General features: G+C 30.5%; 1 protein-coding gene across 1 annotated transcript in view; it reads left to right on the top strand.

Annotated features, from left to right (window-relative positions):
- LOC148620330 (uncharacterized) overlaps positions 1-18,809 on the top strand; it is a 66,625-nt gene that overhangs the window by 25,648 nt on the left and 22,168 nt on the right. The window contains exons 2-4 of the mRNA XM_088581122.1: positions 11,492-11,665; positions 13,340-13,594; positions 18,376-18,635. Of these exons, the coding sequence (XP_088437248.1) occupies positions 11,492-11,665; positions 13,340-13,594; positions 18,376-18,635 (689 nt within the window). The remainder of the gene's footprint in view (positions 1-11,491; positions 11,666-13,339; positions 13,595-18,375; positions 18,636-18,809) is intronic.

Here is an 18,809-nt window from a genome sequence, read left to right as displayed (position 1 = left end):
TGAAAAAAACAATTAAAGAGGTCCCTTAAAAATGATTAACTTACTGACATGTGTGCACAAATTGCTCATGTATATAAATGTTCAATCAAATAATATATTATAGCATAGGGGATACAGATAGGGAGGTTCAAACTGGATATGCGAAAAAAGGGGGGGTTCTATCTAGGTCCCAGAAAAGGTGGGTTCCATGCTATTTGCTCATTTTTTCTTGCCCAAGATTTGCACAAAATTATCAAAAGGGAAGAGGTTCGACCCCTGGGACCCCTTAAATACACCACTGTACATAGCCATGTTTTCAACTACCATATTTTAATCATTTAAGTAATTCTTTCACACTCCACAAATAAATACAGAACCATATTGATTGAAAATGTAGGAAAAAAACGAAACTACAAAGAAGACAAAAAAGGTGTTTTCCCTACCGACGCACCTAGCCTAGTATGTTCATTGGCCAGATTACTTTACAAAACATGGTTGCACCCACCATTTTCATTAGAAATACCTGTATCAAGGCCATTGCTGTTGTTTCCGACTTTCCGGTTTACTTTGATTTGTTAAACGGACTTTCCATTTCCAACATTCCTTTTGACTACTGCGAAGATTTTATCTGTTTGACGTTAATTCTGATTTTACCTTCTATTTGCTCTTTGTTGTTTGTTGTTGTTTTATTTTGTTTTGTTTATTTTATGTCGGCTTCCATGGATTCATTTTTGCACCTTGTCTGCCTATCGGTTTTTAGATATTGTTCTGGGCTTGGTCTTTAAATAATGACTTTTGTCATTTGACAATACTTGTCCTCGATATGTCCCATTGATGGTTATGCTAATGACTTTTCATGGTTTTAACCAGTAGTGCATGCAACGTTAGCGTATGAACGATCAATATCGTGACTATAAGTCTTAAAGATCGTGACACAAATTACAAACATCATCCGTTTTAATTGTTGGATACAGATATTTAAAAGGAAATACAAAGGTACAAGCTTCGTAATTATTATCACGGCGTTTGAATTTTTTATGTCTTTTTTAAACGTAAAAATTAATTATTCCACCTTGTACTGAGCACATTTCTATACCGTATCAACGATTTTCGTAATTTTCAGTCTTACGATTTTTTTTCGGTGTATATGTGCAGACGCATTCAGTCACGCATTAGGTGTTTCCTAAAGACCAATGGTTTATTACAATCATTTCCTCTCTTTTTTGCTTGTAAATTCCAACTTATAAAATGTACATGAAGTCAGCAGATACAGGTTTGATACTCACGAATCATGTTTTCAATATCTTACATTATATGTTATTCATGATTTTCACGGGGAATGAAGGCTCATATTTCCTTTGAAAATCCTGAATAACATATAATGTACTGACAACTTCTAAAATAATGATATTGTGTGCACAATCTTATGTACTAATTTAAATTGAAAAAAGAAATGTACAATGTATTATATACATGTACAAAGGCATACAGATTTTTATTAGAAAACCCATTTTTGTGATGTTTTGTACATGTACATGTTTATAGATGTAGATTAGTATCGAAAGGTTAGAGGTATCTCTGCAAATACATATAACTATCTCATAGAAACACTATTTTTTCGTATACTCCATATTTTTTATGTTTTTTTTATCAATTTTGTTTTTGTTTTTATAGCTTTAAAGATTTTTTATATTCTATGGAGAACGAGACAACATCCACATTTCCGTTAATGAAGGGACGTAGTATTTTATTCTAAACAAACAAAACCATTACGTGTCAAATCAATGTACGTTTCTAGTATTCAGATGGGATCCGCAGTCAGCATTATAGTAATTAATTAGCTTGTATCTATATTAAATAACTTTTAATTTGCTTACAATCATTTCCCTCCAGGGCTAACTTATGTCACAATGCTTATATTATATAGATATATTTGAACAGTCATAAGATCAGCTTTGATACGTAACGTTGCTCAAGAAGAACTTTTATGTCGGGTTTATAGGTGAATGGCCAAAATTTACACATTCATAAATTCTATAAAAAACAGTTATTTGTTTTTTTTCTTGAAGACCCTGAGTTCTTGAAATTGATACTGCAAATGTGTCAACAGACACATGGTTCGAAGTAAAAATAAGGGCCACTGATAATCATAATCTTTCATCATAGTTGTTCTGAATATACAATGTCGAGGGTGAGTGGGACAAAAAAATATAACTCTTTTGATTGGCTTTACCCTTTATGCACAGGGCTTAATTGCCCCCACTATCAAATGTGGGCTGCATATTTGATAGTGGGAGCAAGCCCCTGTTCTTTATGATACGTGATTTGTAAAAGCTGTCTACGCTGAGACTGTAGAAGGTGAAAAAAAATAATCATAATGCACGAAAAAGGCATATGCTAATTTAATAGAATTATTTCTCCTTGCTGCTCGGACGTTAAACCCCAACAATCAATCAATCAAGCCTTGTAAGTTGGCGGATTGATACATGTACGAAGTTAATTAGGGAGTGACTATAAAGTCTGCAGTGGACATTGTCAAATACGTATATATATGTCTACGTGTATACCGATTAACAACAGGACTACACTTGTACATTTAAAGAGTTAGACCTAGATTACGGGACATAACTTTTGAAATCAATGATGTTTGTATCATATTCAATTTCACCAAAGCCAATCAAGCTTTCATTTCAAACGGGATGAAATCAATCCAAGTTACTTAGATGCTTAATGAGATTGATGTCAAATGCTGGATACAAACGTTCCAATGATTTATAAGAGTTGTGTCCTTTACCCTTAGTCTCCTCCTTAAGGAATGACTTATATTTTTTTTCGGTCTATGAGGAAATAACCTCAATTAAGTGGTACACACTACATAACCTATATACATATAGCTTTTTATTTTTAAGTGTGAATCACAGCCACTGAGGTTATTTCAAATACACCGATAATATTAAAAAATCATTTATAATTTAATTTTAGTATCAGCATTTAAGGAGCAAATCACATTACAGAGATAAATAAATGGACATTTTTTATCCATGAATCAGAAAGCGTGTTACATCTGAAAATAAATTGTACATGTACGTCAAAGATCAAAGTCGCGTTTCCTCTGAATATAGCAAACTGTCTGATTATACCACCATTATAAAACACGTAATTCTATCTCAAACCATCATTTTATTGTACAATAACAAAATATTATATGGACGAACCTGTAGTTATACAATGTCAAATGGAAAGAATATATAAGCTGATTAGAAGATGGAGTTCTGTTGATCTAAAAAAAAACTGAAAATAAATGATGCGACATGATCTGTTAACCCATAGTCATTATAATAGATATACATGTACTTATTTTGTAAAATAACCTGAGTAACAAAATTACAGGTTGTAAACATTTCCATCTAATCATTCTAAGAGATGACAATAAAGAAATACAAACAATAGAGACAGTCCTTGAATGTGAAATGATGAGAAGAAACGACACTCCAGAAGGAAACCGTCCATGTGAATAATCTGAAATTGACTTTCGCCATTTACAAACATACAATGTAGGAACTTAGTCATTGATTCAGTTATTCTCTAACATAGAAACTAAACTATTAACTCCAACATAGTTACAAGTTGACTACATAAATATATATCAATGTCTACTCCTATAAACCTCAGAGGGACAATACACCACATACTTAATCGGTCGCTATCTGCATTAAATAACTCTTCATTTGCAGAATGTCATTTCCCTTGACGTATAAATTACAACTTACTGCAGTTATTTTTATTGTATATAAATGGTTCTTCTGGTTATATAACTGCTTATCTTCAAAAGGATATGGCCAGATACAAGCGTTCATCATGATAATGCATTTACGGTTTACTTTCAATATGTATTAAATGCCATATTCTGTAGTTGTATTTTTTATTCTTTTAGAACTTATCAGAACACATTTCAACTCGGTTTATATAAAACTAAAACTTTTTCACCTTTTACTCGAAAATCTTATATAATACATACATCCAAACGAACGGAACGGAAATCTAAATGTATATCCTGCACGTACATCTATACATGTATGTTAAGAATCGGCTCAAGGAGCATACCAGACAGCATGCCTCCGTTGGGCCAACGTTGGCTGATAGTTGGATCGTTGGCTTTTAGTTGGCGTTGGCAAGACAACGTTGGCCCAAAGTTGGCCCAATTTAGTAGTCCGTAGTTATGGAAATATTTCCTCTTGATTTATTTTTAACCAAAATGGTTTTTACTTGACAACCAAATGATTAAACACGACATTTTGAAATTTTAAATTCTTTCATATCATAAAAAGGTTCTACGTTGGCCAAACGTTTGTCCAACGTTGGCCCTACTATATTTGAACAACCATTTCATTCTATGTTTCTCTTTAAAAACTTATGTTAAAAGCGAATTCTTCGTGAGAGTATGGTTAAATTTTGATTTTTAAATCAAAACCATGATTACATGATTTGCATTATTCTACATTTTCCAGCCCAGGGCCAACACAGAGCCAACACTGAACCAACATTGAACCAACGTCGAAACGAATTTGGTAACAAACATGTTAAAAAGACATAATATTATTCTTGGTGCAAAAACGTATGTCGGTCTCAAGAAAGTAAAACTAGAAAGCAAATCCGGATGTATGAAAGCAAATATTGTGTTGCATCTAAACTGCGATACTAAGTTGGGCCAACGTTGGCCCAACGTTGAAACACTAAAATATATTTATTAATATAATTTCACTTTTTCCAAAAAAGTATTGTTGGCTCTTTTCTCGGGTTCTGTTAATTGCATGTCTGATATTCAAGCAACAAGTATTCGCATTTGATATTTAGAACTGAATAGCACAAAATAATTATTATGAATAACCAAATTTAATTTATGATAACAACAGCGTATATGATTATCTCCCCCTAATGCATCTTCGTAACTGAGAGCATAATACGCCTTTTACAAAACAAAAGTTGTCTTTCATTTTGAACAAATGTATACATATTTTCAATGTTAATTCATCCTCAGCACAAAAAGTGACAGGTATTATCATATGTCTACTCAATGCAAATTTTCAATAATAAGTATACCAATGCTCGTAGTATCTACTAATTTTATAATAGATTTTCTTGTTTTAATTGGAACTACAATCAGCTTGTCATTGGTATATATTTACGTTAAACTGAGGGGAAATGTGAAGGAGTGCATAGCATCAGCACTCTGCGACATGACCAGGAAATACATAATAAAATTATTTTCTAATATCTAAGGAATACAATCGTCTGACCATATGGTTGGGTTAACGTTGGGCTTATGTTGGGCCAACATTGGGGATTCGTTGGGTGAATGTTGGCATTACGTAGGGCCAATGTTGGCCCAACTATTGTTTGCCTCCGTTGGGCCAACATTGGGTACCCTACGTTGGCCCAACGTAAATGACTCCGTTGAACCAACGTTGGACCAACGTAGGAATGCTGTCTGGGATAATGCACGATGAACGTTATAACATTGAATAAATCTTTGTATGGGATCTGTATTAAAGACGTTTGTGTACTGATAATTTAACAAACACTGCGAAACAGATGTACCTGTACGTCAATTGTATTCTAATGTTGTGTCACCTTTTAAGCCAGCGAAAAACGGTATTATCTGCTTATACAATTCATTTTCGGCATGGTATATTCAAAACAACAATTTTGAAAGAATAGAGTTATCGTGTAAATACTTTGAATATTGAAATTGACATCCATGTCATATTGTCGGTGGAATGCTGCCATGTCCAATGTCGATTACGGGTGTCGATTTCACTGAATGAGAGTCTACAAGAAGGAAAAGCTACTAATACATTTCTGATGGTAAAGGATTGGAATAATAAGGATTAAACACTGTTTTTCCAGAATTTATGGATGTTTAAAATCGGACTATTTACTCACTAAACTGACGAAAAAGTCCTTTGGACTTTTATTTGTTTTGTGAGTGAATGGTCCGATTTTATAAATCGATAAATTCTGGAATAGCAGTGTTTAATCTTGTGATAAAGTGTTTATTTTTGACAGTGTGGCTGTATGTATTTAATTATTATAACTGTATTTCAAATTACTTAATTGATATTGAAATGTTACATGTAGAATATTATGACAAAAACACTTTTTTCTTCGTATACTGGAGATTTCGTACAATAACTCCTGTATTGTTATGAAATTGATTGTCAGCAACATCCTACTCTAGAGCTGACAGATTGTCAGTAACGCCCTACTATTGAGCTGACCGATAGTCAGTAACGCCCTACTCGGGAGCTGACGCATTGTCAGTAAGCTACTCTGGAGCTGACCAATTGTCGGTAACGCCTTACTCTGGGGCGAATCATGTAAGGACTATTTCATGTGTTTATTTACAACTAAAATACGATCATTATCATTTACCGAGCCTGTTTACTTTTCTTTGAACTAATAAATCAAGACTTAACGAAACGATAAACAATTATCTTCTACAACCGCTAAGAAAGAATGGTAATAAAACCAGGAAATTTTCACTTCGTCAAATAATAAATTCAATCATCATTCGGTGGCTGTCTTGTAGCGTCATTAGTCTTTGTCGAATTCGATCATCTCCATACACGCAACAGATGCCCTATGATGTACTGTATTGTCTTTAACTCTGCGTTTTTTGTTTTTTGTTTTTTTGTTTTTTTTTTGTTTTTTTTGTGTTTTTTTGTGTTTTGTGTTTTTTGTTTTCTTACATATTATTTGCTGCTGCTGCTGTTGTTTTTGTTGTTGTTGGTAATTTTAATAGGCAAAATGGTTCATTTGAGGGACGAAGTTTTTTTTCATAAATTGCATGCATTTACTAAGATATTCCTACACTGTAACTATTTAAAATTGCATAGAAGAGAAGTCGTTTTCATATTTTGAAGCGCAGATCATAATTGAAATACATTTCTTTCACAAAACATTCCGATATTGACTCAGTGGTCCGACAGTCTTTTATTCCGACTTATCAATTTCCGACACAGAATGAAGACACAATTGAAATACTGTAAAGAGAAAAAAAACATGCGTACGTAGTGACGGATTGAATGGGTTGGGCTCTTTGGTTTGTATCTCCCTTGTTTAAAGTTTTGCTAATTTCTATGCACGATTTAGGCAAAATGAGCAAATGTTAGCTTGGAGACCCCGATAAAAATGAAAATGACGGCTTAACCGCTGAGTACGTACATACAAGTATGACACACAAAAATTGACTATTGCCAACATAAAGCACCTAAGATGCAAAAAGTCAATCTTTTGATCGAAATAACTTGAAGAAATGTAAACAATTAAATACTCATTTGATTGGTAGTATGTTAAGTGGCTAGAGTTAGACAATAAATTATCTATTGATCTATAACATAATACTCATCTTTCTTTAATGACTGAATGGTGATATTCGATTAATAGATCTAGTTTCTTGTCTGTCAAGGTCGTTACTAACCTCTTCCATCACCATCCTTGCTTACTCGCCGTTCGTGAACAGTGAAAAACAACGCCGTAGAATAAGGCATGTACATCAAATCCACAGACAGTTATGTTTTTTTTACTTTGTATGATAATTAAACTCAATATTTCTACTGAAACTGCAACAGTCTGCCATTTAGTACCAAATTACGTAATTATTCTAAAGGTATTCAGATTTGAATTACAAATGAAGAAGGAAACAATTAAGGATGAACATTATGTTTTGTTAAAAAGAAGGAAAAGTTGAAAGTCTTCTTGACTTCTCAATTGAAGTCAACCATAAAATACCGACATTTTACGAGATGTTGTTTTGTCTACCGATTACTATTATTTACATGTACCACAGCCAAGATTCCATCGTTTTTATAAATAATCACGGTCACGTGCATGTACTATTAAGGAATTTTAACCTGGTTTGCATCAGTTTACACTCATAAACCGCGATACAGTATATTCTGTTCAAAAATTCGAAAAAAAAATCCGTGTAATTTAATTTCTAATAGATAAGAGTCCAAATAGAGTGCGGGCTAATCGACATTATTGACGTCATATTACCAAGCCTAGTTATACAAAATAACATTGTTTGCTCAAAAAAACAAACCAGAGAACTCGTTAAAACTCAAATAAAATTATACAATGTTAGACTGTTCCTGTGTTTTTCGTTTTGTTTTGTTACGTACTTTTTTTTTTATTTTTATTCTACATTACCGCATTAAACATTATCTGTTTAGTAAATAGGTCATCTCTACCTTAAGTTATTGTACGTTTCCTTCAACCGGATAAGAATATAATCAAGAAAACCCCCTCACTTTTATATTCTTGCAATTACGGGTTTAACATATCAAAATGTTAAACCAATTTCGCTCGCGTTGTTGAGACAGATGAATCTGGTAGTTTCCTAATAGTTTTATTCAAGAAACTACTAAAACAATTTGAAAAGTGTGCATACCATTTAAGAAATAATTTCAGTTGAATATAAGTATTACAAGTTGTTGATTTCCGGTTCATTTTTTTACTATTTAAGGTATAATTACTAACGTACATGTAGATGTCAATGTGACTAGGTACATGCATTACGTTTAGTCAAGAACATCGGAAGTATAACAGATTGTGAAGTATAACAGATTGTGAAGTATAACAGATTGTGAAGTATAACAGATTGTGAAGTATAACAGATTGTGAAGGAAATTTTATCTGTAGCTATTAGATGAAATAAGAAAAATATATTGACAAATAAGAAAAATATATTGACAAATAAGAAAAATATATTGACAAATAAGAAAAATATATTGACAAATAAGAAAAATATATTGACAAATAAGAAAAATATATTGACAAATAAGAAAAATATATTGACAAATAAGAAAAATATATTGACAAATAAGAAAAATATATTGACAAATAAGAAAAATATATTGACAAATAAGAAAAATATATTGACAAATAAGAAAAATATATTGACAAATAAGAAAAATATATTGACAAATAAGAAAAATATATTGACAAATAAGAAAAATATATTGACAAATAAGAAAAATATATTGACAAATAAGAAAAATATATTGACAAATAAGAAAAATATATTGACAAATAAGAAAAATATATTGACAAATAAGAAAAATATATTGACAAATAAGAAAAATATATTGACAAATAAGAAAAATATATTGACAAATAAGAAAAATATATTGACAAATAAGAAAAAATATATTGACAAATAAGAAAAATATATTGACAAATAAGAAAAATATATTGACAAATAAGAAAAATATATTGACAAATAAGAAAAAATATATTGACAAATAAGAAAAATATATTGACAAATAAGAAAAAATATATTGACAAATAAGAAAAATATATTGACAAATAAGAAAAATATATTGACAAATAAGAAAAATATATTGACAAATAAGAAAAATATATTGACAAATAAGAAAAAATATATTGACAAATAAGAAAAAATATATTGACAAATAAGAAAAATATATTGACAAATAAGAAAAATATATTGACAAATAAGAAAAATATATTGACAAATAAGAAAAATATATTGACAAATAAGAAAAATATATTGACAAATAAGAAAAATATATTGACAAATAAGAAAAATATATTGACAAATAAGAAAAAATATATTGACAAATAAGAAAAATATATTGACAAATAAGAAAAATATATTGACAAATAAGAAAAATATATTGACAAATAAGAAAAATATATTGACAAATAAGAAAAAATATATTGACAAATAAGAAAAATATATTGACAAATAAGAAAAAATATATTGACAAATAAGAAAAATATATTGACAAATAAGAAAAATATATTGACAAATAAGAAAAATATATTGACAAATAAGAAAAATATATTGACAAATAAGAAAAATATATTGACAAATAAGAAAAAATATATTGACAAATAAGAAAAAATATATTGACAAATAAGAAAAATATATTGACAAATAAGAAAAATATATTGACAAATAAGAAAAATATATTGACAAATAAGAAAAATATATTGACAAATAAGAAAAAATATATTGACAAATAAGAAAAAATATATTGACAAATAAGAAAAATATATTGACAAATAAGAAAAATATATTGACAAATAAGAAAAATATATTGACAAATAAGAAAAATATATTGACAAATAAGAAAAAATATATTGACAAATAAGAAAAAATATATTGACAAATAAGAAAAATATATTGACAAATAAGAAAAATATATTGACAAATAAGAAAAAATATATTGACAAATAAGAAAAAATATATTGACAAATAAGAAAAATATATTGACAAATAAGAAAAATATATTGACAAATAAGAAAAATATATTGACAAATAAGAAAAAATATATTGACAAATAAGAAAAAATATATTGACAAATAAGAAAAATATATTGACAAATAAGAAAAATATATTGACAAATAAGAAAAATATATTGACAAATAAGAAAAATATATTGACAAATAAGAAAAATATATTGACAAATAAGAAAAATATATTGACAAATAAGAAAAATATATTGACAAATAAGAAAAATATATTGACAAATAAGAAAAAATATATTGACAAATAAGAAAAATATATTGACAAATAAGAAAAATATATTGACAAATAAGAAAAATATATTGACAAATAAGAAAAATATATTGACAAATAAGAAAAATATATTGACAAATAAGAAAAAATATATTGACAAATAAGAAAAATATATTGACAAATAAGAAAAATATATTGACAAATAAGAAAAATATATTGACAAATAAGAAAAATATATTGACAAATAAGAAAAAATATATTGACAAATAAGAAAAATATATTGACAAATAAGAAAAAATATATTGACAAATAAGAAAAATATATTGACAAATAAGAAAAAATATATTGACAAATAAGAAAAAATATATTGACAAATAAGAAAAATATATTGACAAATAAGAAAAAATATATTGACAAATAAGAAAAAATATATTGACAAATAAGAAAAAATATATTGACAAATAAGAAAAATATATTGACAAATAAGAAAAAATATATTGACAAATAAGAAAAAATATATTGACAAATAAGAAAAATATATTGACAAATAAGAAAAATATATTGACAAATAAGAAAAATATATTGACAAATAAGAAAAATATATTGACAAATAAGAAAAAATATATTGACAAATAAGAAAAATATATTGACAAATAAGAAAAATATATTGACAAATAAGAAAAAATATATTGACAAATAAGAAAAATATATTGACAAATAAGAAAAATATATTGACAAATAAGAAAAAATATATTGACAAATAAGAAAAAATATATTGACAAATAAGAAAAATATATTGACAAATAAGAAAAAATATATTGACAAATAAGAAAAATATATTGACAAAAGTGCATTTTGATATTTTTTTTTCATCAGTGATGTAGACCTTGGGTAAACAACTGTCGCAACACCTGGTTTTCAAAAAGCAAAAAAATTTTTCACATAATTTTAACTCCTTTTCAGATGTAAAAAGCTTATATTTCAAACAGACAACGTACAAAGCTTGTCACAAGCGATCCGTTCAACTTTATATTGACACTTCCGGTTGTGCTCCGTCTACACTGAAATTTTCCTCAGAGACAGGAGGCCTTACTTCGAACTCAGATGGACTTGTAGCTGTCGGATCAACACTAACAGGTAGGGACAAACGCTAACCATGTACTATATAAACACCGAAGGGTCCACAATCCAATATGAATATACATGTAATACTCGAAAGCAACTTTTACCGCGTTCCGGGACTTTGATTTCTGTTCTACAAAAATGTGTTTTTTTTCCGCGACTAACACTCTACTTAAATATAAGTCCATTTCAATGAAATCATAACTCACTTTGCCAAAATGATATGGAAAATCTGTCTTTTTTTCTTCATGCAAAAGATATTCAAGGGAACTAAGGTTCTAGCGGTAATCAAAAGAATGCAATAGTCAAATTAAACTTTCACAATGGTCGGTTTTGCATACCATGTTTCTTACAGAGACTGACACTTTCAAACGCGTATTCCATAGTGAAAAGATTTATTTGCCGATTATTGAGGTTAACCTGCAATAAGGAATCACTTTCAAAAATATGTTGATTTACAAAAAATAAAAGGTGCATGAAATTCTTTGAAGTAGAATGTACAAGACCAAGTACATGCAAAAACATTAGTATCGACAAAGGTAGGTCTATTTCGAGGTAAATTGACGTATACATGTATATTTATTTATCTTTACCACCAAACCATTTTATGGTATTTATAAGAGGAACTGAGAATATCCATAGTATTGATAGCTACTGTAATTTTCTAACTTTTCAAGTGTTTCAGGTGTTCACTTCATTTGAACACTTACATTAACCTCAAGAAATATGTATGCTTTTTGGGGTGAGGGGGTATTTTTGGGGCACACATATTATCCAGTGTGAACTCTACTTCAATTGGTTTGGTAGTGACCGACAAGTTACATTCCAAAAGTTTTAGATACAAATGTATATACATGACTTGTATAACTACAAGTTTAACCAAATTAGCTTCGTCAACAATTCCATTATCCTACAAACAGGCTAAAAATCGGGATTTCGAGTCAACCGTCCCATCTTCAATAGTTTGAAACATACAGCAAAGGTGGACTGATTAAATACAAATCGAATCATAGCTTTTCCCAGATAGGGTTGACCATAAGAGTCTGCAGTCTAGCGCACAGATGTTTACGAAAATTACGTAATCAATATTACCTATAATTCTTTGTTACTTAAAACTGCGAAATGATAACGAAACAAAACGAAACGAAATTTAAATAATCGATAGAGAAAGAATCGAAACGGAACAATTCCAAAAATTAAATCAAAACTACATAAAAAACAAAATTTAACGATACAAATCGAAACAGAATGAAACGATACTAAATTGAATAAAAGAAATCTTTTAACACGTGTCGCAATTTATAAGAACCATGATGTTTACCAGTGTCGGACAATTCGACCCAAAGACATTTCGGACTATGACAACCAATGATTCCTTACGATTGCCGGACATTTCGGCCAATAGACATACAACATGTATCAGGCCATGACAATTAGTATAATGCTTTAGGACAATTAAAACCATTTATCATTACAAAATTTACCATATTTGAAGATTATAAATATTATTAATATATCTAATCAGAGCTGACAAACATTATCAGAGGTGTTTTTAATTAATGTTTCTTCGGGAGCGTTGAAAGATTTCAACTTCATCATATTAGACGTATAGACGTACTCGAAATGAAAAAAAAATATCCAAATATGGTTATACATGCCTTTTTATAATTGTGTTCCGTGCTTTTATAGGTGGAAGTGCGGTTCCAGTAGAGGCGTCATGCATTGAAAATGGAAACAAGGTGAACGTTACAGCAACGGTAGTTATTCTCAAAGACTGTGATACAAACCGATTAGCATCAAACAATGGGGAACATCCCATATTATGTTTTGATGGGTCATACACTAATTTCTATGTCGAAGAAAATATTGCACCTACGCCACTTGGAGATTTATCACCCTTTGTTGTCGATAACAGATATTCAAGGACTTATAGTATAGAAAATGGTAAGTTATAATCATATATACATACGATACAATCTAGTATATAATCTCTCAGGGAAATTTCTGAAGAGCCAGCTCTATGACAGTTCTACCATTCTAATAGCGTCACGGAACAGTTCTAGAACCGGTTCTTCTGACCGTTCTACACTGTTCCAAAGTAGTCCCAAGACTGTTCTCGAAGTGCTGGTTCTACTGTGTATGAGGAGTCAGGTCAACAAGAACTGTTTTGGTAGAGCAAGGAATTCTGACAGTTCTATCAAGCTTGATTTAAGACAACAGTTTTAGAGCCATCGTTATGAGAGTCGGCTCTGACTGAAGTTGTAGAATTTGTAGAAGAACTGTTCTTTTGACCGATTTTATGACCTATATGCATTTTTGTAGTTTAGGAAAATTTGGGTCCCACCATCCTATTTCAAATTTCATCATATCCCTCTCCGTAAAAAATCATACTGTAGTTACCGTAAATGAGTGAAAACAAATTGGTTATGCTAAATGTACACTGTAAAATGTAAAATTAATTGACACAAGCCATGATATACATGCACAATCTGAAAATACAATTCCAACAAATCAATTTGAATTTTATAAGAGAAAAATATTTTTTCACATTCGATTACAAAATTAATTAGGCAAGGTTTTCAAGTTTTTATGCACTCATTTGTCATGAACAATCGATGGATTTTTTTCCATTCAACCCATTGATTTGAAGGACGTTCGGGATAGCAACAACAATCTCAAATTCAAGTGTTTTTTTTCACAATCATGATTAATTAGTCTTAGCTTTGATACCTTATATGTGCTGTTTTGTATTTGAAAAAACGTTATGCCAACATAACGTCATTGTGTTAACTGAACAGTGGAAGTTTTCTTTAAGCATGGTCGTCTTTTTTACCCAATTATATGTCTCTTTTATTTGAAAATTACATTTTTGTACCAGTTTTACATCAGTAAAGTTTATATTGCGTGTTAACTGAACAAAAAAATTTTGTGCACTCGATTCAAAGAAATGAGTCAAGTTTTACGTAAGTGTGTAAGGTTCATTAACCTCGATTTGTTCCACGAATCCCGTGCTAATTAAACTGATGTGTTAAGTAAGGACCAAGTCAAGTCTAAATGTGAACTGGAATAAATCAGAAATTTAGCTACAAGGACTGTTTTTCTTCTTCTTCTTTTTAGGGGGTGTCAGTGGTGAAGGGGGGAAGTTACGCTAACAAAGCCAAACTTGGGACAAATAATACTTGTATACTTGTTTCACAAGGCCTAAACTAATCGTTTATCGCGTGTAATCAAAAATAGAAAAAAAAAGATTATCCTTAATTTGTGTACGAAACGATCATGTAACAAATGAACATGTCATACATTTTCCTATGCAAAACTTATAGTGGGGAAAGGTCTTATAACCTTTTTAACCTATGACCTTAGAAGTACTGAGAGTCCGATTTCAATCTAACAGGAACATGTGATGCTGAGTAGGAATCTTTTAAAATTACTAGCTTCGTATCTTCTACAAAAAAATGCTTTAGTCTGTATCTTAAAGCTTTGTTAAGTTATGAAGAAAAAAAATAAATCCTTGTTAATGTTAAGCTGTATATTTTTGTAATATGACCTTAAACTTCGTCCTTTTACAGCTTACTCCTGCCACAGGGCTGCAGCCACTAACCAATTTGAAACCCGACTATAGTATGTAAACATGAAATACAGAAAGCAGTGATATTTAACCTTTCTTGTGTCTTTAACAAGCGTGTTAAACCTTCAAGTAAACTTTCCATTAAGCAGTTTTAGCTACCACTTTAATTGTGATAGATTGGGGTATTTTTGGCGCGCTTATATCTTTTGACAAAGTTCGTTCTAGACGAAACTATACGTAATGTTCTCATTTTACAAATAATGAATTGGCCAGATACCAATTATATATCAAACAAAAAACGAAATTGACAGAACACTTGCGGTGTATAAACTAATCGTCTATTCACTTGATAGGGATTCAGAAAAAGAGATTAAGTGGAACTTTTAACCAAATTGTCTATAAAGGTGTTTATTCTTCGACTAATTTTATTTGCGAGCTCCATTTCTATCTGCGATGTAATTTGGAACAGATTTTGATTGTGCATTTCTCGTCAATCGAATTGAAAAATCTATAAAAATCTATAAAAAGATAAACTTCTTATATGAATGAACTTAAATTGTTGTAAGATTTCGATTTAAAATAAAAATCTTTTTTGATAAATTACGGATAGACAACTGTACGAATACACCGAAATTTCGAGTAAGCTGAAATTCTCAAAAGTCACTCTTAAAAAATCTCGAATTTTGGAGTTTGAATTCTTAAATTTAAAATTTTAAAAGTTGAAATTTCGACTTAAAAATATTCGTGTGCGCTTTCGTATCATATTAGGCAATGGCAAAAACATGAAATTTTCGGTTCATTCCCATATATCCAACTTCTGGTAGTACAGGTAAAAAATGAAGTTGGGGATCAAAGGAAATTTGGAACAAAGGTTAATTAGGGCTTGGGTTGTGTGTCAGGAAATTTTGTCCATAATAGGTATATTATATTGACATTAAATTTCAATGGGTACTTTTGTATGTTTTATTATTTATTCCTATTTTTTCCTTCTTTTTTCTCTTTTGTTTTTTGGGTTTTTTTTGTTTTTGTTTTTTTAATTGTGATTTCTTTTTTTGCATTTTTCAGGTCATTTCTATTTTTTTTGTAACCAACATATTTGATTTACAAAACAAAAAAAAGATATGTAAAGCAATGATTTATTCATAAGCTTAAATATTTATACATAAAACAATAAAGCGCTACATATTTCTGACAGCACAATATCATTATAGCACATCAAAAGCGCAATCAAATATACGTTAATTAAGTCAGTATTGTCTGTGTTAACCCAACTCGAGAAGATGTGACGCAGCATCTGTATAGTGGAATACATCTATCTCGCCCTGTTCTAATCTCAGCTTGAGCTGCTGAAGTCTTGTGTCGATGTTCCGGTACTTGAGCTTTCTGACCTTTCGTTTACCTCCTGCAGCGTACTGTACCAGTTTAATTTCATTTGCAGCCTAGGTCTTTTGTAGTTTGCTGATAATCAAGTAAAGGTTAGGATGTGCCTTGGACAATTGGTTGTTTAGTTTGTGGTGCCAGACTTATTTGTGGTTTGTAGTACGGGGTCCCTCTGTTGAGTAATGGTTCCATTTCTCTGGTGCCGACTCTACCCATCTTTCCGTGACATAATCATTGAAACTCGTGATTTTCGGATCATCTGTTTCGTAGTCGTCAATAGCGTGGAACCAGACTTCTTCTACTTGGTCGAGTGGCACTAACGGAAGAGCTGATACACATCGGATGTGTTGATCGACAGCTGGGTTGTTCTTGTATGCAGTAGTAAGTTTCTGTACCCTTCCTTTAGTGTAGTGACAACCTTGGATGTTTGAAAATACTGTCTCAGCTGCGTTCTTTGATCCTGATTCATAGAAATGACATCTGGTTTGAGTGGTGTGTTGTTGTCGATTGCTAGTTGTCTGACAGTGGTGAACATTCTTCGGTAGGTTTCTTCGTTCTTATTTGGAAGGAAAGAAAAGATGAGTGGGTACATATCTCCCTCAATGAGAGTGTGAATAGTGTAGATCTGTTTGAACTGTACTGGACTTGTGTAAAAAAGTTCCGTCGGCAAAGATCGTAGTTGCTTGGCTAAGGTAGTTCAGGTTTTCTGTGGTACCAAAGATGAGAATTTTGTCGTTGTCGCCATCATCAGAGAGTAAGAAGTCACGACCTGGAAGAGAAAATTAAAAAAAATTAAATATTTAATGTTTTAAATAGATATGATTTTAGTATATTGTGTAATCTAAGTTGATTCATTTGGTAGGTACAGTTATAAAAATTTAAAAATGAAAGAAAATGACTTAATATTACATAAACATTCTTTTTCATTGATCTCCATGAATAAGCTTACTGAAATTCACACATTTCCAGTAGACAAGTTCCGCATCTCGCCCCTCTTTCTAGTCTTCACACTGTATCTGTACCCAGCAACTGCTAGATAATGACCACAAGCGGGATTAACTGGACTCTCACTGGAGCACTTGCCATTTTGCACTGGTAACTTGCTCAGTGTAGCTGGAATATATATGCTTTCTGGGCTTGTGTATTAATCATAATTGAGTAACTGCTCAAAAGTGACATTTTGAGAACATTTCATTGGCTTGGGATACCATTGGCTATGTTTCATTCTCGTTAAAGAAAATAATTAAGTAATTTTATCATAATTAGCAGGAATTAAAAATAATTCTTATTATAATTTGATTTAAGTATATAAAAATTAAGGTAAATAAATAAATTAATAAATAAATAGAGGTGAGACACTTTCAAATGACATGGTTAAAATTTAAGAAATAAAAGAATTTTTTTAGAAGAAACAAGAAAAGAAACTAAGACCAAATTATTCATCAGAATATATTTATTGTAAAATTTTGTGAAGACACCTTTTAATCCCTTAAATAAACAATCCAACGGGTGAACAAAATTAAAGTTGGATAAATGGGAATACCTAATTTTCAAAAGTTGGATAAATGGGAAGACACCGATTTTTCTTATAAACTGATGTCAAATACAGAAAATCTGAAATCAGTTAAATCATAGGTATTTCAAGTTATTTGACTTTTTTCTATGAGAATTTAAATGTTATATGCAGAAACTTTTGTAATTGTTTATCTTGGGCTTTCTAAAAATCCACGCGCTTGCATGATTTTGGGATAAATATTTTGAATTGTTTGTTTTGCAGATAACAAGACGCGTCTTAGTATCGAAAGGCAACATTTTAAAATCAACTCGAGAAGTTCAACGTTGACCCTGTCCCTGCCGCTGGACTATGAGACTAAACATCAAATGAGTTTCAAAGTTCGCTGCCATTTGACATTCCGCCATACCAGTGTGAACACAACCTCTCAGATCAACGTGAACATAAGAGACAAAAACGATAATCCGCCATTATTTCAGCACATCGGGAGTCCGATTAAGTCTGTCTTAGTAACAGATACCACGGTAAGAATAAGAGTCAGGTATGTTCTTTTACGTCTAAAGAGAAAGTCAAAGTAATCATTGAAAAACATAAATTTCAGTATTCTAAATTTTCTTCTTTTTTTATTAAACAGTACAAATCGTAAGGCTAACGCTAGAACATAACGTTTTCCCCTGCTTTTTATCAGCTAGTAGGGG

The sequence above is a fragment of the Perna viridis genome, chromosome 4 (assembly GCF_037379345.1).
Source record: "Perna viridis isolate PV_CMFRI_1.1 ecotype Kerala chromosome 4, ASM3737934v1, whole genome shotgun sequence".
NCBI lineage: Eukaryota > Metazoa > Mollusca > Bivalvia > Mytilida > Mytilidae > Perna > Perna viridis.
Note: the sequence above shows the minus strand (reverse complement) of the source record. Positions and strands in the feature narration are given on the sequence as shown.